The sequence below is a fragment of the Caretta caretta genome, chromosome 6, assembly GCF_965140235.1.
Source record: "Caretta caretta isolate rCarCar2 chromosome 6, rCarCar1.hap1, whole genome shotgun sequence".
In the NCBI taxonomy this organism is placed as follows: Eukaryota; Metazoa; Chordata; order Testudines; family Cheloniidae; genus Caretta; species Caretta caretta.
The window spans coordinates 88,579,709-88,601,477 of record NC_134211.1 but is presented as its reverse complement, the minus strand read 5'-3'; the positions used below and the strand labels follow the sequence as shown (position 1 = coordinate 88,601,477).

Sequence of the window (21,769 nt, the reverse complement as noted above, 5' to 3'; positions counted from 1 at the left end):
GTGTGTTTGCTATCACAATTGTGCCAGGGCTGACAGATGTCTCTCCAGGCACTATTGTGTCCTGCAGTCAGCCCCCAGTATATGGACTAGGCAGTGGGACTGGCCTGGAATCTCTTTAACGGTTCCAATCCCAGTGGGTAGGGTGGGGCAGAGAATGGTTTTTTTAAAGTGTTGTAACTTCAACCTCAGTGACCCTGCCCCCACCCTCACACTTTCAATGCTACACCCCCAGCCTCAGCATCCTGCAGTGGCCACACTCCCAGCATCACTAACACTTATATTCTTTGAGCATCTCTGGTTACTTTTTAGTGCTGAACTGGTGGGGAGGTGGATGAGCTTCTACTTAGTCTTTAGTTCTGGCTGCAGCCCAGACTTGCTGGCACAGAGTGCATCTCTGCCTCCCAAAGGGTGTCCCTGGCCTTACCAGTGATGTCACGTGGCTGGGGAGGTAGGTTACTGTCTCCCCTGTGTCTGTCACAGGCTTATAGACTCATAGATATTAAGGTCAGAAGGGACAATTATGATTATCTAGTCTGACCTCCTGCACAATGCAGGCCACAGAATCTCACCCACCCGCTCCTGCAATAAACCTCTCACCTATGACTGAGCTATTGAAGTCCTCAAATCATGGTTTAAAGATTTCAAAGTGCAGAGAATCCTCCAGCAAGTGACCCATGCCCCATGTTGCAGAGGAAGGTGAAAAACCCGCAGGGTCTCTTCCAATCTGCCCTGGAGGAAAATTCCCTCCCGACCCCAAATATGGTGATCAGCTGAACCCTGAGCATGTGAGCAAGATTCACCAGCCAGATACCTAGGAAAGAATTCTCTGTAGTAACTCAGATCCCACTCCATCTAACATCCCATCACAGGCCATTGGGCCTATTTACCATGAATAGTTAAAGATCAATTAATTGCCAAAATCATGTTATCCATCTCCTCCATAAACTTACCGAGTTTAATCTTGAAGCCAGATAGGTCTTTTGCCCCCACTGCTTCCCTTGGAAGGCTGTTCCAGAACTTCACTCCTCTGATGGTTAGAAACCTTCCTCTAATTTCAAGTCTAAACTTCCCGATGACCAGTTTATATCCATGTGTTCTTGTGTCCACATTGGTACTGAGCTTAAATAATTCCTCTCCCTCTCCGGTATTTATCCCTCTGATATATTTATAGAGAGCAATCATATCTCCCCTCAGCCTTCTTTTGGTTAGGCTAAACAAGCCAAGCTCCTTGAGTCTCCTTTCATAAGATAGGTTTTCCATTCCTCGGATCATCCTAGTAGCCCTTCTCTGTACCTGTTCCAGTTTGAATTCATCCTTCTTAAACATGGGAGACCAGAACTGCACGCAGTATTCCAGATGAGGTCTCACCAGTGCCTTGTATAATGGTACTAACACCTCCTTATCTCTACTGGAAATACCTCACCTGATGCATCCCAAGACCGCGTTAGCTTTTTTCATGGCCATATCACATTGGTGGCTCATAGTCATCCTGTCATCGACCAATACTCCGAGGTCCTTCTCCTCCTCTGTTACTTCCAAGTAATGCGTCCCTAGTTTATAACAGAAATTCTTGTTATTAATCCCTAAATGCATGACCTTACACTTCTCACTATTAAATTTCATCCTATTACTCCAGTTTACAAGGTCATCCAAATCTTCCTGAATGATATCCCGGTCTCTCTCTAAATTGGCAATACCTCCCAGCTTTGTATCATCCACAGACTTTATTAGCACATTTCCACTTTTTGTGCCAAGGTCAGTAATAAAAAGATTAAATAAGATTGGTCCCAAAACCAATCCCTGAGGAACTCCACTGGTAACCTCCCTCCAGCCTGACAGTTCACCTTTCAGTATGACCTGCTGTAGTCTCCCCTTTAACCAATTCCTTATCCACCTTTCAATTTTCATATTGATCCTCATCTTTTCCAATTTAACTAATAATTCCCCATGTGGCATCGTATCAAACGCCTTACTGAAATCTAGGTAAATTAGATCCACTGCATTTCCTTTGTCTAAAAAATCTATTACTTTCTCAAAGAAGGGGATCAGGTTGGTTTGGCACAATCTACCTTTTGTAAAACCATGTTGTATTTTGTCCCATTTACCATTGACCTCAATGTCCTTAACTACTTTCTCCTTCAAAATTTTTTCCAAGACCTTGCATACTACAGATGTCAAACTAACAGGCCTGTAGTTACCTGGATCACTTTTTTTTCCTTTCTTAAAAATAGGAACTATGTTAGCAATTCTCCAGTCATATGGTACAACCCTGAGTTTACAGATTCATTAAAAATTCTTGCTAATGGGCTTGCAATTTCGGGTGCCAATTCCTTTAATATTCTTGGATAAAGATTATCTGGGCCCCCTGATTTAGTCCCATTAAGCTGTTCAAGTTTTGCTTCTACCTCAGATATGGTAATATCTACCTCCATATCCTCATTCCCATTTGTCATGCTACCATTATCCCTAAGATCTTCATTAAAGACTGAGGCAAAGTATTTGTTTAGATATTGGGCCATGCCTAAATTATCCTTATCCTCCACTCCATCCTCAGTGTTTAGCGGTCCCACTTCTTCTTTCTTTGTTTTCTTCTTATTTATATGGCTATAGAACCTTTTACTATTGATTTTAATTCCCTTTGCAAGGTCCAACTCTACTTGACTTTTAGCCTTTCTCACTTTATCTCTACATGTTCTGACCTCAATAAGGTAGCTTTCCTTGCTGATCCCTCCCATTTTCCACTCCCTGTATGCTTTCTGCTTTTTCTTTCTGAGATGCTTGCTCATCCAGCTTGGTCTACAACTCCTGCCTGTGAATTTTTTTCTCCTTTCTTGAGATGCAGGCTTCTGATAGCTTCTGCAACTTTGACTTGAAGTAATCCCAGGCCTCCTCTGCCTTTAGATCCATAAATTCTTCAGTCCAATCCACTTCCCTAAATAATTTCCTTAATTTTTGAAAGTCATCCCTTTTGAAATCAAAAACCCTAGTCGCAGATTTATTTTTGTTTATCCTTCCATTCAGTTTGAACTGAATTAGCTCATGATCACTTGAACCAAGGTTGTCCCCTACAACCATTTCTTCTATGAGGTCCTCACTACTCACCAAAATCAAATCTAAAATGGCATCCCCTCTTGTCGGTTCAGCAACTACTTGATGAAGGAATCCATCAGCTATCGCATCTAGGAAAATCTGAGCCCTATTATTGTTACTAGTACTTGTCCTCCTGTCTATATCTGGGAAGTTAAAGTCTCCCATGATCACGCAGTTTCCATTAGTATTTACTTCATTAGAAACATTAAAGAGGGCTCTATCCATATCCAAATTAGATCCCGGCAGTCTATAGCACACCCCAAGCACTATCACAGGGGAGGCTCTAATAGTTTTCTTCCCCAGTGTGATTTTTTGCCCAGAGGGACTCTGTCTTATCCATTCCGGTGCTTCTTATTTCTTTACATTCTACCTCATCATTGATATACAATGCTACTCCACCACCTTTACCTTTATTTCTGTCTTTCCTAAACAGCACATACCCTTCAATACCTGTAGTCCAGTCATGACTACTATTCCACCATGTTTCTGTTATCCCAATAATATTTGGTTTCACTTCCTGCACCAGTAGCTCTAGTTCCTCCATTTTCTTTCCTAGGCTCCTTGCATTGGTGTACAAACATCTTAATTTTTGCTGTTTGGACTCGCTCACATTCTGTACCCTATTAGGCACGGACATTCTTCAGCCAGTATGACCTATTAGACTGGTATCCACACTGCCCTTCCTCCTTATGTCCATTCTCCTACCCACGGCTGTATCCTTTCTTACTTTGTTTTCTTCCCTCTAAATGTTAAAATCCAGCGTGGCGATTACCTGGACATCTCCCAACCATCTCCCCCAAATTCCTAGTTTAAAGCTTTCTTAATCAGTTGTGCCAGCCTCCATCCTAGAAGTCTATTTCCTTCCCTACTCAGATGAAGTCCATTCCGAGAGAACTGTCCTCTATCCATGAATGCCTCCCAGTGGCCATACATCCCAAAGTCCTCCTTATAGCACCACTGCCTGAGCCATCTGTTGATAGTCATAATCTTGTCACACCTTTGTTGCCCTTCTCTAGGAACAGGCAGAATCCCACTGAAGAACACCTGAGCCTCGATTTCCTTAAGCGTCTTCCCCAGCCTGGCATAGTCTCCCTTGATATGTTCCAGTGAGAATCTACCGGTATCATTTGTTCCCACATGAAGGACAATGCGTGGATTCTTTCCCGCTCCTGTTAGGATCCTCTTCAACCTCAGGTCCACATCCCGTATCTTAGCAGCTGGAAGACAGTACACCCTTCTGTTCCCTGGATCAGCTCTGGTTACAGGCCTGTCCAACCTTCTCAGTAAGAAGTCCCCAATCACTTTTCCTGGTGACGGTGCGATTCTCTGGTCTATCCCCTGTTCCCTTTGGCTGCAAATTCTTTCTATTCCTATTCTCCCTTGTAATCCTCTTCAACCCATCCTGTATCCTCCTGGGGCTCATATTTGGTGTAGTCTCCATTGACTCTTCCCCTTTTCCTATAGGACTAGCCGCTCGTCTTTTCTTCCTTGCCCTTCCCCCTTCAGTGACCATCTGCTGAGCCCCTTCTTCATTTTCCAACTTTGCAAACCTGTTCTTGAGCTCTATTTCTCCTTCACTAGCCCATCTTTTCCTCTGCCTGGTTCTCTTAGACACATGCTTCCACTGTCCATTTTCTTCACCTAGCAGTCTCCCCTCAGAGTTCTTCGGTCCTGCTTCCATCTGCAAGTCTGAGCTTTTCCCTTCAGCCGCCTCATGTCTTTGCTCCATAATCTACTCGAATCCCCTTCAAAACTCAACCAGACTTTCCACTTGCATCTCCAATCCTCTGATCTTTTCTTCCATCAGCTCTATCAGACGGCACTTCAAGCAGACAAAACTCTTTCCAGGTACCCCCTCCAGGATCATGTACATACCGCAGCTTCCGCATCCAGTCATCTTCATTGTGTCTTCCACTACTTGGGTCACTACCACTGGTGAATTAGCTTTGTGTTCTCTTGCCATTAGTTTCCCTAATTCCTCTTCAGTGAGGGGAGTGGGGATCAACCTCCTAAAGGCTTAGTCCTGCCCTGCACTAAGTCTCCTGTGGTGACTTAAAGCTGCCTTAACTGGGTGGCTGAGGGCTTTCCTCAGAGAGTGTTAGGTAGGACCCAGGATGATCTTCTGCCCAAGCCCTGAATAGCACTTGCTGTTGTGCTTTTTTTTCACCCATAATAGGGTCCTTTTATGGCCATTTTCACAGTCCACTGCCTTGTGGGTTGTCTCAGATTTGTCCCTTATTTATTCTTGGCATCCATGATGTGCTAGGTGCCTCACAGGCGCTATGGACAGACATGTTCCCTGCCATGAAGAACTTGCAGACCTGATACTACAAGGAAGAGCTACAAGTGCTAGATGGGGGACTAGGAAGCGGGGCAGATGAGGGGTGTCAGGATACAGCCATATGGTTACTTAGTTGTTACGCGCACGTCTTGTTCCAAAACATATTCCACAATACGTGGGAAAAAAATCCGTCACTCCACAAAAATCTCTTTCCAGGACAAAGTGCCCCTTTAACCACTCTCCACCCCAGCCTGGCTCCCTCCCCAGCTCCTCCCACTCCCTGAAGTTAACTTTCATTCACTCCAAAACACGGTACCTGAATTGGGCCTCTTTGGAATTTGTTGGCTGGATTGTACTCGCCTATAAAAAGATTGAGAGACTTAATTATGTAGGTTATGGACCACTTTTAAACCCACCAAACTATTTTAAGACACTATTTAAAATTCTGTGTAGTAAGAGTGAGTCAGGAAATCATGTGCAGCCAGAGCAGAGAGCTCCTTGTAAAAAGGGGGAAAAGGTAATAAATGTCCCCTCAGCTGTTATTTCAGCATCTCTTTGGGGCCTATGTCATTCCTTCCATTTCCCTTGTCAAGTGCCCATGGACAGTCCAAGCAGAGGACCCGAGACATCGCAGAGGTGGAGAAATGACTGATTGCAGGTGTTGTAACTGTGCTGCTTTGCTGGCACTTGTCAACGGCGGAAGCAACTAGAAAATGTTGCAATTCATCTGCCCAGCCAGGCCATCATCCAGGCACTCTCTGGCCTGGTCTGGGTGCTCTTTGCTATTTTTCTGCCCTGAGAATCTTCAGACCTGTAGCACAGCCAGTCTGGGGGCACCTTCTCAGGTCTGAGTTGCAGGCTCCTTAACTAGAGTTGTTGGTGTATCTAGGAGCTGCCTGTTAATTGTGCTACACATTTGCTTGGGATACTGAGGCTGTTTTTAAGGTAAATTTCCCAATAAGGATCAAGAGGCATGTGCATGAGAATAGAAATGTGTGGGGAACCCTAGGCCTGATGGGTTGTCCACCCTCCTGTTTCCACTTAGGCCATATACTTACATGATGAATCACTGGCTGCAACGTTATGATTCATTGGGGGTGAATGATGGTGGGGCTGTGGCTTGCACATCCGCACTTGAGACCCAATAGTAACTTATTTCATAAGGAAAAAAACATTTGTTTATCAGTGGGAGATCGGCCAGCATGTTTGTGTCCAGGACGGATGGAGTAATCCCTCATCATGCTGTATGAAATTCACACTGGGTGCCCAAGTGCATCTACTGCTCCTATACATTAAAAGGCCAGCTTTGTATGGAGACCAACTCTGCAGGAGATGGCACGTATAGGGCTGAGCCTGCTGCTTGAATGCTCCTGGGGTGAAAAGGGTTCTTTGCATGTCTCCTGAGTCTGACTGGTCTAAGCCCCTCACTAAGCTCCAGCATGGTCTGTGTCATGCCTCTCTTTACACTTCTTACTCTGCGAGGTCCAGGGAAGACACAAGATGCTGTTGGTGACTTTTCCTTCCTGGTCTCTTGCTTCCTGAGCCTTATAATAAGAACAGTGATGCTTTGCACTCCAATAATGCCTTCCATCAAAGGATGTCAAAGAACTTGAGAATATAGCTTTACTGGTATCTCTATGTTACTGATGGGGAAACTGAATCAGAGAGGGAGAGTAACCTTTGCAAGGTCACACAGTGATTCAGGGACACAGCTGGGAAGAGAAGTGGACTCCTGATGCCCAGTCCCCACTGCTCTACCCAGTAGATGACAAGACTTCTCAGTGTGTAAGGGCCTTCCTTCTGCTGACCTTAGCCCCCGAACGGCATGATGGGAGAGTGATCATTGAGTTGTATGCACTCTGTTAATTTTCTTAGACAGTCTAATCTCTGACTTGCAGATTTCACTCACCTGTGGTTGCCCAACATGAGTGACATTGTTGACATATTTTACTGGAAGGTGGTGTCAACAGGCCCAGGTTCATAACTCTGGTTTGTGCCCCCTCTGGATGAGCCTGGCATGTATGACTCTTCATACAGGATCCTGTGCCTCTCTCTGAAGGTGTTAGGGGAGCAGCAGGAGTCAGAGCCTTGCATGTGACATTAGTGATAACCAGGTCCTGCTTCAGGGAAGGTTGTTGATGGGGGTGTTTTTTTGTGGGTGATGACATTGCTCCAGAGAGGTGACTGTGTGAAGAGATTGGGCCCTTCCCTTTGGGACTCAGCATCAAACTACTATTCATGCTCCCCCCAAAGCAGGGAGATTGCAGTCCTCCCTCCTTGAGGATCTCAAAGCACCTGCGAATTGGAGCCAATTTGCATCCTAGTACCCTTACAGTTGCTTGAATTTGGAAACCAACTGATAGAAGTCTGGGAGATAGCCAGATAGGCTGAGACCAAGGTCACAGAGGATACTCAGACACCATGGAGGTAGGTAGGGACTGCTTCAGACCACGCAAAACTCATGTCACACTGAGGGCGTAGGTCAGAACTAAGGCTGATTGGTTGTTGTGGTAAGAAATGGGCAACGTCCTTATGTTAGGATTTCTTTTGAAAAGGAAAGGCATGGCCCAGAATATGTGAATTACTGTTAAAGCTGTTTATCATGGGGAAAGTATGAGAAACGTCAACTGACTGCTCTTTATTTTACAGTAAAAATTGTAAAATAATTCTGATAATATTTCATAATAATTTAAAGCCATGTAAAAATCCATCCAGACTCCAGCATGCTGCACATACAGCCTGGTTTGGGAAAGTTCCTGGGGGAGTCTGGATTGTCAGCAGGCCGGCTGGGGCGACAAAGACCGAAGAAATGTTTTCGAAAGCGTCCAAGTCCCATTTTCAAAAGGGGAGTTGGACATTGGGGAACCTATGTTTCATTGAAAGTCAATGGGATTTGGGTTCCTAAGCCACTTTGAGCACTTTTGAAAATGTTACCTGTCGGCTTGTTGTGAAACCCACTTCAGAGCCATGACTTTTGTCACATGCAGCCTTACTCCTAACCCTGCCCATGGCCTGCAGGTGTTAAAGGTGAATTGTTTAACCACTCAGTTGGAGGACAAACTTATGAAGTGATCAACTAATGCTTGGAAACGCTACATGGTGAAGTTGGGTGTCTGAAACGGCTGCTCTTGGGCCACTCCCATTCTCCATCCTGCTCCCCATCCCACCCCAGGAGGCTGGCTGTGGTGGGTTAGTGTGGTACAATCCAACTTGATCCTGTGCGGTATGTTTTATGGACTCTTTGGGCCAGGCTTTCGGAAGTGTGCAGTCTCCATTTAGGCCAAAAATAAATCACCAGATCTTTAAAAGAGCCCAGTATATTGCGTGTTGAATTCTTTGGAAAATCTAACCATAAATCTCACACATAGGAGGTGCTGAGATTCTTATGAAAATCTGGCCCTAATCTCTGTGCTGAGCAGTGGGAAGTCCGGCCATGAGGACTCTTGAAAATCTGTCCTGATCTGTGTGATGTATTTCTGATGCATTGATCACCATGAGCTGTAGGTGCCTTTAATATAGACTGTGTCGCCTAGACTGCTTTATAGATTTAACACCAAGCACTATATCATCAACGAAAGACAATAAGGGCATTGGGCACCATTGGACAGGCCCTTCACTTGCAAAACTGCTGTTGAAGTTATTGACAGTACATGCTCAGAGGGCTTGCAGGATCCAGTCCATTGTATAGTGAATAAATTGAAACATCTGGTTGTGAAGTAATGGTGGGGGAGGAAAAAATAAAGTAGTAAGCAAGGGATAGAAACATCTGAAAGGGAGATTTGAAAAAGGGTGGAGTTGATGGTACAGGAGGCAATTCCAGATGGCAGCAGCTGCAGAGGTGAAAGCTCTCACACCAACAGCAGACACTGAGTGTAGGGATGGAGAGAAGGCCAGTGGAGTAGCAGATGCTGTGGAAGAGAGGGCTCTGAGGTGTGTCAGGAGCATCTCCTGCTTCACTGTGGGACCACCGCTGAGCAATTCGGTAGTATGAGTGTGAGCTGAGTTTCTGGTGTGCATAGCCAGTGGTGTGGAGGTAGTGACAGGGGACTTATTGACAGAGGAGGTGGGAGAAGAAGAAAAGGCAGAGACAAGAGTATACCAAGCTCACAGGCTGGTGGATGTAAAGGAGAGACTGAGGTCAAGGAGAGAGAAAGAGAAGATGGGATTGTGGAGTTTAGCCCTGGTCCCTAAGCTTACTGTTTGCTGTCATTCTAGCTCATCCAGTGATTGAAAACAGACAGGTGGAGTGTCCTCAGGGATACAAGAGGCTGAATCGGAGCCACTGTCAAGGTAAGGATGCCACTCTGACCGCTTTCTCAGACTCCTTATCAGGTAGAGTAACGATCATTCCTGTGTAAAATGAGTTCACTTCCTGCCCTGGGACCAACCTACTGGGAACGTTACAGTTAAAGAACCCTGGCCTTAAAGTGTGAAAGTAACTAGCTACATTCCACTAACTGTACAGAAAAATTGCATGTCCCTGACAGCTCAGGCTGTTTCACAGCAAAACCAGTCAAATTTCCCAGATAACAACCTTATCTCTAACCCACAAGACCCACCTCTATTCTCCCAGCATGTGCATGCACTAGTGATTTGCATCTCTAAATTCAGCATGTACTTAGTGGTGTTAAAAACAGGAGATCTGTATATTTCCTGTAGCCTGAAGCAACTTTAACTGCAAGTTACCAGTGATTGTGGCGGGGTGGAAGGGGGGGAGAGTTTGTTTGGGTTTTTCGAGAGGAGTGGTGAAAGTGAGTTGGCTTGAAAATCTGTCTGCACCAAGTACATAAACTTTATACTCTGCCAGGCTCCTCAGAGTCTGCCTTGCTCCAGGGTGGGGCCCGTCTATGCACCTTTCAACCCCAGAGTGTCCTCTGCCCCACATCGGGGGGTGGCTGTGTCTGGACCATTCATCCCAGGGGTCCCCTCTGCCCCACATTGGGAGTAGAGAGTGTGTCTGGGCCATTCACCCCAGGGGTCCCCTCTGCCCCCACATTGGGGTGTGGTGTGGTGGGGGGAGCACTCACCCAAGGGGTCCCTTCTGTCCCACATTGGGTGTGTGTGTGTGTGTGGGCCATTCAACCCAGAGTCCCCTCTGCCCCCATTGAGTGAGTGGGTGTGTGTCTGGGCCATTCAACCCAAGGTCCCCTCTGCCCCCATTGGGGAGTATCTTATGTGGGCCATTCACCCTGGAGTTTCCTCTGCCCCACATTGGGGGGTGTCCATGTGTGGGCCAATCACCCCAGGAGTCCGCTGTACCCCACACAGGGTGGCGGGGGGGATGCCTGTGTCTGTCCCATTCATCTGCTCCACCTCAGGAGGGCGGCTTTTTCCCTGTTCCTTGTTAGAGGAATATCTGACATTTTTCCAACCGTAAAGTTTTCCATGCAGTGATTGGGAGCTAGAATTTCTTGGTCACATTGTCATGATTCCTGATAAGCCATGAGGTGTCCCTTAGAGGATGCTGTCTGGGCCTGCCCTGGCAAGCTCATGACATGCAGTCCAGTGACTCATCTCCTCTAGCAGGGACTTTCCATCTGACTGAGTTAAGTAATGAGTCACCTGAGAGCTTCACCACAGTGTCCTAGAGGAGAATGGTCACCAGAACAGTGGCCTCAATTCCCTGTGACAATCAGTGTAGGGCTAGTGTCAGGGTTTTGTGCTGGGCCCCTGTGTGGCTCCTGGCATGGGGACATGTTGGGAGAGAGAGAGAAGTGGCCATGAGTGCTCTGCCTCCCCAGGGACCTTTCTGAGCCTGGCAGGAGACACACTGTCCTGGCAGTGCCTTGGTGCCTTGAGGTGCCATATACTTACATTACCATGTCCTTGCTGTGGCCATGGGACGTGTGTCTCGGACCCCAGTGCTAATCGAGGACCTGAATTCAAAGGCAAAGAGAGCAATTTGGCTAATAGAACGTTGGAGAAGGATCCCATGGGTAACATGGGGTCCTTCCCAGCAGAGATGGAAGAGGGAGTGGGATGATGGATGAGAGCCCCTGGATGTTCTCCAGGCCTTTGTCTATAGGAGTGGAGCCCAGCTGAGAGGGAGCCAACAGGCTGAGTGATCCACTGAGCTTTGGGTTTTGTTAAAGCATTGATGAGAGATGGCAGCAGGGCCCAAGCTGGAGTTGCGGGGACCTCAGGGAGCTCTCCTGCCACTGCTCTGTCTGGCTGGCCAGTAGGCCAGCATGGGTCACTCTTTTGCTCCCCCACTGCAGAGAAGCAAACCGCCTGGCTCCCTTTGCAAGGACACCTCCTTGCCTTTGCTTACTAAATACCAGAGAACAGCCTTGCGACATCAGCACTGTTACGGAGGCCAGATCGAGAGTGGCTGGAAGTTCAAGTACTAACTGGTATGAACTCTGGCAATCCAGCTGCTCCCAGGAAATGCTGTGCCTCTGGAACTGAGTTTGGCTATGCAGCACAAATCCCCCAGAGCTAATAACTGGGAGCCACAGCATCTCCAGTGGATTTGCTGATTGCCACTGATGAATGACAACCCAGGGGCCTCAGGTCCACTTCTGTTAATGAGAACAGCACAGGTCCTGGAGAGGCCATTTCCTGATGCTCCCGGCACCCAGCTATTCAACAACCCAGCACCCAGCTCCCGGCACCCAGCTATTCAAGAGTGGCAGCCAGCTTCTGAGCACGGGGCAGAGATTGTCATGGAAACTGGTGGCTGATGCTGGGTAGGGGAAGAAGATGGGGATCCCTCCCGCAGCTGGGCTGCAACCTGCGGCTGCCAACTGGAAATGCACAGGGGGACTGGGCAACATGTAATCACTAGGACCCAGAAACCCCAAGCAGCCTGGTGAAGATGTCAGTACCAGTGCCAAAGCCAGGATCTTGCTTCAGAATACACTGAGGACAATGTGTGTGACATGTAGGGTGACCAGACAGCAAATGTGAAAAATCAGGGGTGGGGGGATAATAGGGTCCTATATAAGACAAAACCCCTAGTATTGGGACGTCTGGTCACCCTAATGACATGCATGAGTCATGGAACACAGCATCTCCAACTCGGGTCTGGTTTCCTCTTCAGACACTGACCGTGTCGGCCCCACGGTAAACTCACTAGGGCCTTTGTACTATGTGCTCCCCCTTCCCTGTGCACCTGAGGGTATTACTGAGACGCACCAACAGGCATAAGAACCAGCTATGTGCAGAATGGAAGAAATGGCCGGGCTGCTTGTGGTTCTGGGCTTGTGGGCTCCCCTTCCCCAAGGCACTGTGTCATGGGTCCAGCCACATCCCTGACTGGAGGTGGGCAAGGATGGGCAGCGTACAGCTGGCAATGCTGCTTCTGTGTCACTTGGGGATTCCCATGTGGTGGGAGTCCTCAGCTGCACTTCGGGTAGCTTTACTGCACTGACAGAGAAACGTGAGGGGGATGGAGCAGGGGATGGGATCTAGCCCTCTGGTTTAAATTAAAAGCTCAGTCCCCACTGCCAGTAAGAACATAAGAACGGCCATACTGAGTCAGACCAAAGGTGGTCCATCTCAACCAGTGGCCAGTGCCAAGTGCCCCAGAGGGAATGAACAGACCAGATAATCATCAAGTGATCCATCTCCTGTTGCCCATTCCCAGCCTCTGGCAAACAGTGGCTAGAGACACCATCCCTGCCCATCCTGGCCAATAGCCATTGATGGACCTATCCTCCCTAAATTTTTCTAGTTCTTTTTTAAACCCTGTAATAATCTTGGCCTTCACAACATCCTCACGAAAACAGTTCCACAGGTTGACTGTGCATTGTGTGAAGAAATACTTCCTTTTGTTTGTTTTAAACCTGCTGCCTATTAATTTCATTGGGTGACCCCTAGTTCTTGTGGTATGAGAAGGAGTAAATAACACTTCCTTAAAGAAAAGGAGTACTTGTGGCACCTTAGAGACTAACCAATTAGCTTATGCTAACGAAAGCTTATGCTCAAATAAATTGGTTAGTCTCTAAGGTGCCACAAGTACTCCTTTTCTTTTTGCGAATACAGACTAACATGGCTGTTACTCTGAAACCTAACACTTCCTTATTTACTTTCTCCACACCAGCAATGATTTTATAGACCTCTATCATATCCCCCCTTAGTCGTTGCTTTTCCAAGCTGAAAAGTCCCAATCTTATTAATTTCTCTTCATACGGAAGCCGTTCCATACCCCTAATAATTTTTGTTGTCCTTTTCTGAACCTTTTCCAATTCCAATATATTTTTTTTGAGATGGGGCGACCACATCTGCACACAGTATTCAAGATTAACAAATTTATTTGAGTTTAAGCTTTCGTGAGCTACGGCTCATTTCATCACTCACGAAAGCTTATGCTCAAATAAATTTGTTAGTCTCTAAGGTGCCACAAGTACTCCTTTTCTTTTTGCAGATACAGACTAACACGGCTGCTACTCTGAAAAGTATTCAAGATGTGGGCATACCATCGATTTATATAGAGGCAATATGATATTTTCTGTCTTATTTCTCTATCCCTTTCTCAGTGATTCCCACCATTCTGTTAGCTTTTGTGACTGCCGCTGCACATGGAGTGGACGTTTTCAGAGAACTATCCACAATGACACCAAGATCTCTTTCTTGAGTGGTAACAGCTAATTTAGACCCCATCATTTTACATGTATAGTTGGGGTTATGTTTTCCAACATGCATTACTTTGCATTTATCAACATTGAATTTCATCTGCCATTTTGTTGCCCAGTCACCCAGATTTGTGAGATCCTTTTGTAGCTCTTTGCAGTCTGCTTTGGCCGTAACTATCTTGAGTAGTTTTCTATCATCTGCAAATTTTGCCACGTCACTGTTTACCCCCTTTTCCAGATCATTTATGAATATGTAACTTGTGCTGCTTGTTACTATAATCCCTTGTATCCCTCTGCTCATTCAGACTCCAGATAAGTCAGATCCATTCAGTGCCTCAGGATGACAAGTTAGATATGTGCTGCTGGCTTATGTCAGAGATGAGCCCTGTAGCCTTTGTAAGGGATAGATAACCAAGCCTCTGCCCTGGATGGGGTTTGCACCATGTTTGGGGTTTGGTCCCCACTTCATCAAGCGTCTGCCCTAGACAGGGATTCCCAGGTTGCTTGGAGTCTGGGCCTTTGGTTCTACATATCACAAATCTCTGTTCCTGACTCAGTAACAGGGTGCTACTTAGCATGGCTCTATCCTTGCCATCTCTCTCGCCAGCAGAAGGACAGGAGTGGCAGAGGGAGGATGGGCACAGTGGGTCAGGTGTCTGGCAATATGCACGGGTTTTCCATCATCCTGGGATGGGAAGTCATTTCTGATTACTTGAGGACAGAGGAGTAGGAAATGTCTCTTGGGTTGGACCTCTCCTGTCCCATGGCATGCTTGGTTGTTCCTCTCTGTGGTTCTAGTTTCTATTCTGAGGGCCCTGGCTTTCCATTGGAAGAGGGCCTGCTGTGCTTTGCATGCCACTGTGGTGAGGTTCACCAGTGAGAGGGCTCTTTTTGGCACCTCCATCTATCTAGCCAGGGTGGTTTGTGATCTGTAGGATTTTCTCCAGAGATTTGACTCTGTCACTGTGGTATCTAGCCCAGGGAAAGCTGCTACTCATCTCCATCCTCTGTTTGAATGCAGTATCCAGGGTGCTGATTAAGATGCGTGCACCAGACAGGTACATCCGTGCCTTGTGTCTCCAGTCACGAGAGCTGCATGTGCCCCAGTTACCCCCTGTGAAATGTCCCACACCCTGGCCTGTGACCCCCCTCCTCCCTGAACATGGCTGAACAGGGACACCTGGGGAATTTTCCCATTTAGAAATTTTTACACCTGGCAAAGATGGGGAGGCAAACTGCTGCTGCAGACACGTCCACTCGGGTACCATACACTGGAGCCCAGGTTTATTCATTTCACTATAATGCCCAACGCAGTTAATCCTGGGCTCTGCTTCGATGTGCCATGTTCGAAGGGTGAAAAGCAACGGCTGGATTCTTCCGTGCTGTGAAGGGGATGCTGGGTCTGTCTGAAGCCTGCAGCGGGGACTCTCTGCAGCAGGGGAATCTGCTCTTGCCTGCTGTGTGCCATGTGACCGTCTGGAAGCTTACTCAGTTATTAGGACCCTATTGGATGGGAACTGTGAGGAGCTGTGGGAACAGCAAGGAAATGATGCTTGTCTGTCCTGCTGCACAGGTGGTGGTGATAACAAGTACTTAGCCAGCATTCCTGAGAGCTTCCAGTTGGTTTTAAATCATTGTCTGACCTTCCCAGCCCCCTGTCAGTATCTTATGGATGGCCCAGAGGGGAGAGGGAATTTGCTTGAAGTCATACACTGCATCAGTGGCAGAGCCATGGCTTGGACTTGGGAGCTGCTAGCTCTCATGTGTGTATCCCCAGAATCAGCAGCACCAGTGACAAGCTGGAGACATGCCTTCCACTCATCCGACTGATGCAGGGCTGTCAGTGCAAGGGCAGGTTCCCCCAGCCCTCACTGTGCACCAGCACTCTTTGATTCCTGATGATGCATCCTTTGCAGACAGTGCCCCAGTCTGGCCACACAGGGGATTTGATCGAAAGGAGGAGACTTGCTCATAAGTCAAGTCCCGCCAAGCTTTGATCTGGCAGCTTTAAAAATTACTTCGCCCGGATAGCCCTGTGAGATGCAACATCTGGTGTCCACGGGGATCCCAGAGTAGAGCAATCATTTGAGCCATCTATGCAGCTGCACCTAACAGGCTGTGCACAGCGGATGTGGGATTGCAGTCATCACAAAGGTTCCTGTGAAGCAGTTTGCAATGCAAGTGTCCTACGGGACACTGGACTAGCTGAGACTAGTGTGCTGATGCTGTATGGCAAAGGTGGGGTATGGGACTTGAGGGACTTAGAGGCCTGATCCAATAGAGCAAGTAAGGTGCCTGACTAACAGTACCAGTCACCTGATCTGATAGAGCAGGAAGAGGGGCCAGTAACTTTCCCAGTCATTCCTTTCCATTAGCGAAAATCCCCAAAATAAGCTGAAGAGCAATTGACTCTGAAGGCAGCTGCAGGGAGGAACAAAGGGGACATAGCCAGGGCAGGAGGCAGGAAGCAGACTGCAGGTGAACCTGGCTGGGAGATAGGCAAGGCAGGACTCTGGGACAGAGGGGAGGAGGTTTTTGAAAAGTCTGGAATCTCCTGGCACATTATTGTACCCACCTGGGGCTCAGCTAGCAAAGGCAGGCTCCCAAATTCCTCCCTAACCCATGGCATGCTGTACAGCTTCCACATCTGGATGGCACATGGTGACTGGACCCAGCTGGATGAATCTGGAGCATCAGCAGCAGGGAAGGAGAGAGGCGAGGCAAATGAGACGTTCTGGGTTGGCTGTTTGCTCTTGACATCCCTTTTGCAGGTTAACACAGCCCATGGGACAAAGTGTACTTACCCCTGCCTTGGTGTGGGAGGGGGACTAGATGGCCTGCTGAGGTCCCAGCCAGCCAGGTCAGGCCCCTAGAGAGAGCATCAGCTTGAGAGAGCAGCACTTTGTGGAGTCAGGTGACCTTGCGATACAGGACACTGCCACTGTCCCTACCAACAGACTAGCTGGGCATCAGTGTCATCAATGGCAGGTATGAACCCCTCAGGCCTGGAGCTGACTGTCCCAAGCTGTGACTGAAGAAAGAGCCAGGCCAGAGTCGAGATTGTTTAATACTGTTTTGGAAATGGAACAACTGGAAATCTCAGAGGGCACCATCCATACAATCAGTGCCTTGAGGGGCCCTGCAAGACCCTGGCCTTGCTCTGATGTGGGGTCCCCACCCCTAAAAGCCTAGTGCTTGTTGATGGGAAAGTATGAGAGAAGGCCTGGCAGGACTGTGCTGGCCCTGGAGTGGAATCCTGTGCCAGAGGACTGAGGGGACATTCTTAGCTGACAGTATCCGGGAGGGGACAGAGTGTCTCAGGAATTTCTGGAGGGGGCCAGGTAGCACAACAGTGCCCTGCCCTCACCCCTTCTGTCTGAGGCTCCTGAAGGCTGAGCACATTCGACCCTATGCCCCTTTCAGCCTTCACTCCCCCAGGGAACGGCGGGGGGTGGGTGGCTGACCCAGACGTTTCCCCCATTATCAGAGGGACAGAAATGTTAGGTGAGAACATGGGAAGCAAATGCTACCGGCAAAATTCTCCTACCCTGTCTAGCTACAGAGAGAGACTCCCCAGCTCTCCCATGCTGCTAGGTCTCCTGGCTTTTGCTAAATCATATTTTCTACCAGTGTGGGAGACAGCAGGTCTCCAGCCAGGGCACTCTAGGCAGACACTGATCTCAGTGACTCTGCAACGCACCCCTAGCAGCCCCTCACATGAGACCTTCCCCAGCTCTGTATGTGGGAAAATCCCATGGGAATTTACTCTGGTGACTCCTGCTGTCACCTCTCGACTGGTTCAGTGCTGGAGAGACCAGCTGTGTTGCAGGAAGGTAAAGACTTCTGCAGTTTGCTGGTTGCATGGGGGTCAGTATCAGCCCGTGGGGTGGGGGGCTGGGAAGGGTCTCAGAGAGAAAGTGCTGTTTGTGCGGCTGTTGGACACACGGTTTGATTTGTCAATTTGCTGTTCAGTGGGTTGTTCCCTGCCCTTCTCTTCGCTTACACCAACCAGGGCATTGTGGCTGATTCTGTTCTCTGCTTTCACCCTGCAGATATCAACGAGTGCCTGATGCTTGGCCTGTGTAAAGATGCCGAATGTGTGAACACCCGCGGCAGCTTCCTCTGCACCTGCAAACCCGGGACCATGCTGGACCCATCCCGCAGTCGCTGTGTCTGTAAGTGCTCTGGAGACCAAGCCCTGCACGGCTGCTTGGAAGCAGCTGCCCAAGGTACCCAGTGATGTGCCCCAAAGCTTCCCTGGAACTGTGAGCAGGAACCAGCAGATCATGAGCCAGATGGAAACAAGATATCACGTGTCAGTGTGTCCCAATGCCCTGAGAGAGTGTATGGGTGGGCGATGTGAGACCCTGTGTGCGTGCATTCATGCCCTTGCATGATGTATGTACTTGGACGTGTACCCATGTGTCCCAGCACTCTCCTCGTACAGGGCCACTGGACTCAGCTCCCATGGGATTCTCATTCACGTCCCTCCCTTGTTCACATCGGGTTGTTGAGTGTGTAACTGAGTTGACATGACGGTAATTCCATGGCAGAGAATGCAGGAGATAGGAAGCCTGCACCCAGCTTCTGCAGAGGCTGCCGTGAAAGCAGTGACCTCTCCCCAGGGGTGCAGTTCTGAGGAAGGGGCTTGAGAGCACCTGCACTGGAGTATCTGGAATCGAAACAGAAGCCCATCTCTTCCATGCCACTTCTGTTGGATCTGCCCACTCCACTGAAGTCCTAGGGCAGAATGTCCAAGAGGTTTAGGCTGCGGAGAGATATACTATGGAAACCGCAGCTTCCGGGAGAGGGGCCTGCAGCTCTTCACCAAAATCCTCATCAGCCAGGGGCAAAGGCCGCGTGGTGTGAGTGGGGGGTGCTAACCTGTAGGGGCAGCATGGAGACCGTTGGGGCAGAAGCGGACCAGTGGGGTGATGGCGGCTGTATGGCAGCAGAGGAGGGATGCGATAAAGCCCTGGGGCTGGGGACAGAGAGGCAGAGCTGGGAAGGACCTTGAAGGCGATGACAGACAGCACTTTGACACTCTGTGCCCGGCAGAGGTAACAGCTTGGCCTCCGACACTAACCCTGGGCTTGTGTTTCAGCGGATAAGGCTGTGTCCATGGAGCAGGGGCTGTGCTATCGCTCAGCAGCGGGAGGCAACTGTGCCCTACCACTCGCCCAGAGCATCACCAAACAGATCTGCTGCTGCAGCCGTGTTGGCAAAGGATGGGGGAGGAATTGTGAGAAGTGTCCTGTGCTCGGGTCAGGTGAGAGCTGTGCTTGCTGCCCAGCTGTGCTCAGAGTTCTAAGCCAGGAGCCTGGTCTTCACCTTACAACTTCTCCCGACTCCTCGGCCCAGAACCATCGCAGGCTCCTTCCCATGCACTAATGTGTTGGGATGTGGGTGTGAACAGTCTATGGGGGACTCAGTGCAAGGGGCACAGGCCAACACAGAGACTGTGGTCTGCATGGCTGCTTGCTAGAAGGCAGAGTGCACTACTGAGAGTGGCCTGCCACTCTGGAGGCTGGGGTGAAGCAGAGAAGATTCCAAAGCTGGGGGATCTGCAGCACAAGTGAGTGCATCTGAGCTTGGAGGTGGGGAAGTTCCTCACCAGGCAGCCATCATGCAGCACTGCCCCAGAGGGAGATCACAGCCTTTCCTATGCCTGGGTTAGTCTGACAGTCCCTTTCATCTCACTCTGCCTCCCATAAGGTTAAAGTTTCCTCCTTTCCTAAAGTGTCAGCCTTTAAGTGCTCCAACACACCAAGCAAGGATGGGTTTGGCTTTTACCGGTGTGTTAAGTACTAAAGAGACAAGCACAGAACCCCACAGGGCTGGGAATTCCTACACATCCCCCTGGACTGGGTGGAAGGCGTCTTTGGACATGTGCATCAAAGGGCCAAAGTACTAGAAGGTCCCTAGGGGTTGCAGCATTGTAGCCATTTATCTGGTCCCTTATCCAGCCTTGGCAGGCTGTGCAGCCCCCTCTGCCCATTATACGGCTCTCTCCTGTTGATGAAGTGATAGCTGTCTTCAGATGTGGGAGAGTGTTTCCTTGGTGCTCCCCCAGGGAGCTTTGAGCCAACGGAGAGATTCAGTCTCCAGTAGCTGTGAATGCTAACCGGTATCAGTTACAGACACACCCAGCGCTGGGAGCAGATTCTCTCTGCTGGAAACATCCACCCTTCACACCATGCTCTAACGTACGGTGGCTGATGGATGGAGGGTGTACACACACACAGACACACACCTGCCGTTCTCATCTGTGTAGCAGAAGACAGCATCTTCAGTTCCTCCATTGGATCTTGCCAGAAGGGCAACCTCGTGTGCTCGCAACTGGTTTCTGCCCCTTTCCCCCACATGTCAGCCTTGCCCTGTGTCTCCCTTGCAGAAGCCTTTAAGGAAATTTGCCCAGCAGGACATGGCTACACCTACTCCAGCTCAGATATCCGTCTGTCCATGAGAAAGGCGGAGGCAGAAGAGCTGCCATTCAGCTCAGAAGAGCAGGGGGAGAGCAGCGACCGGACACCCAACTGGGCAGCAAAAAGGCCGCAGCTGCAGGAAGCCCTGAGTGGTGGAGTCACAGGTATGCTCCTCCGTGCTGGAACCTCAGCAGCAGAAGGTAGATTGGGATGTGATGCAACATTAGTAGCGGCTATGCACACAGGTGCCCTGGATGAATTCCCTCTTTCATCCTCAGGCTGTCCCTATCCCAGGGACTGTGCTTCCAGCTGAAGTGGATTTGGGTCAGCTCCAAAGCTATGCAAGGCTCTCTTGCCCCTGTATCCCAATGGCATAGGGTATGACCTTTTCAGAACTCCCTGGCCCTGCTGGGCAACCTTTGAGTCCCAGCCTCAGATCCTCACATGCTAACAGGTGCTGCTACTGCCAGATGGCCATGCTGCCTCCACACTTGGAAGCTGCAGTCTGATTCAGATGTGCCCTGCTGAGCAGGGCTGTGGGTCCAGCTGAGTTTAGGGCTCAGTGTGAATTCTGGCACAAGTATCCCTGGGCGGTTATCCCAATGCACTCAGGCTGGGAATCCAAATCAGTCACACTATCAGAGGCTCGTATACCTGCACATCCACCAATGTGATATATGCCATCATGTGCCAGCAATGCCCCTCTGCCATGTACATTGGTCAAACTGGACAGTCTCTACGTAAAAGAATAAATGGACACAAATCAGATGTCAAGAATTATAACATTCATAAACCAGTCAGAGAACACTTCAATCTCTCTGGTCACGCAATCACAGACATGAAGGTCGCTATCTTAAAACAAAAAAACTTCAAATCCAGACTCCAGCGAGAAACTGCTGAATTGGAATTCATTTGCAAATTGGATACTATTAATTTAGGCTTAAATAGAGACTGGGAGTGGCTAAGTCATTATGCAAGGTAGCCTATTTCCTCTTGTTTTTTCCTACCCCCCCCCCCCAGATGTTCTGGTTTAACTTGGATTTAAACTTGGAGAGTGGTCAGTTTGGATGAGCTATTACCAGCAGGAGAGTGAGTTTGTGTGTGTATGGGGGTGGGGGGGATGTGAGAGAACCTGGATTTGTGCAGGAAATGGCCCAACTTTATTATCATGCACATTGTGTAAAGAGTTGTCACTTTGGATGGGCTATCACCAGCAGGAGAGTGAATTTGTGTGGGGGGGTGGAGGGTGAGAAAACCTGGATTTGTGCTGGAAATGGCCCACCTGATGATCACTTTAGATAAGCTATTACCAGCAGGACAGTGGGGTGGGAGGAGGTATTTTTTCATATTCTCTGTGTATAAATAAAGTCTGCTGCAGTTTCCACGGCATGCATCCG

The 21,769-nt window shown here is 48.8% G+C and overlaps 1 protein-coding gene across 4 annotated transcripts in view; it reads left to right on the top strand.

The window, feature by feature from the left end:
• Window positions 1–21,769, top strand: part of LTBP2 (latent transforming growth factor beta binding protein 2) — a 130,026-nt gene that overhangs the window by 74,287 nt on the left and 33,970 nt on the right. For all 4 annotated transcript variants that reach the window (XM_075129776.1, XM_075129775.1, XM_048854681.2 and 1 more), the window contains exons 9-12: window positions 9,587–9,661; window positions 18,000–18,122; window positions 19,052–19,216; window positions 20,342–20,536. In XM_075129776.1, coding sequence (XP_074985877.1) covers window positions 9,587–9,661; window positions 18,000–18,122; window positions 19,052–19,216; window positions 20,342–20,536 — 558 coding nt within the window. The remainder of the gene's footprint in view (window positions 1–9,586; window positions 9,662–17,999; window positions 18,123–19,051; window positions 19,217–20,341; window positions 20,537–21,769) is intronic.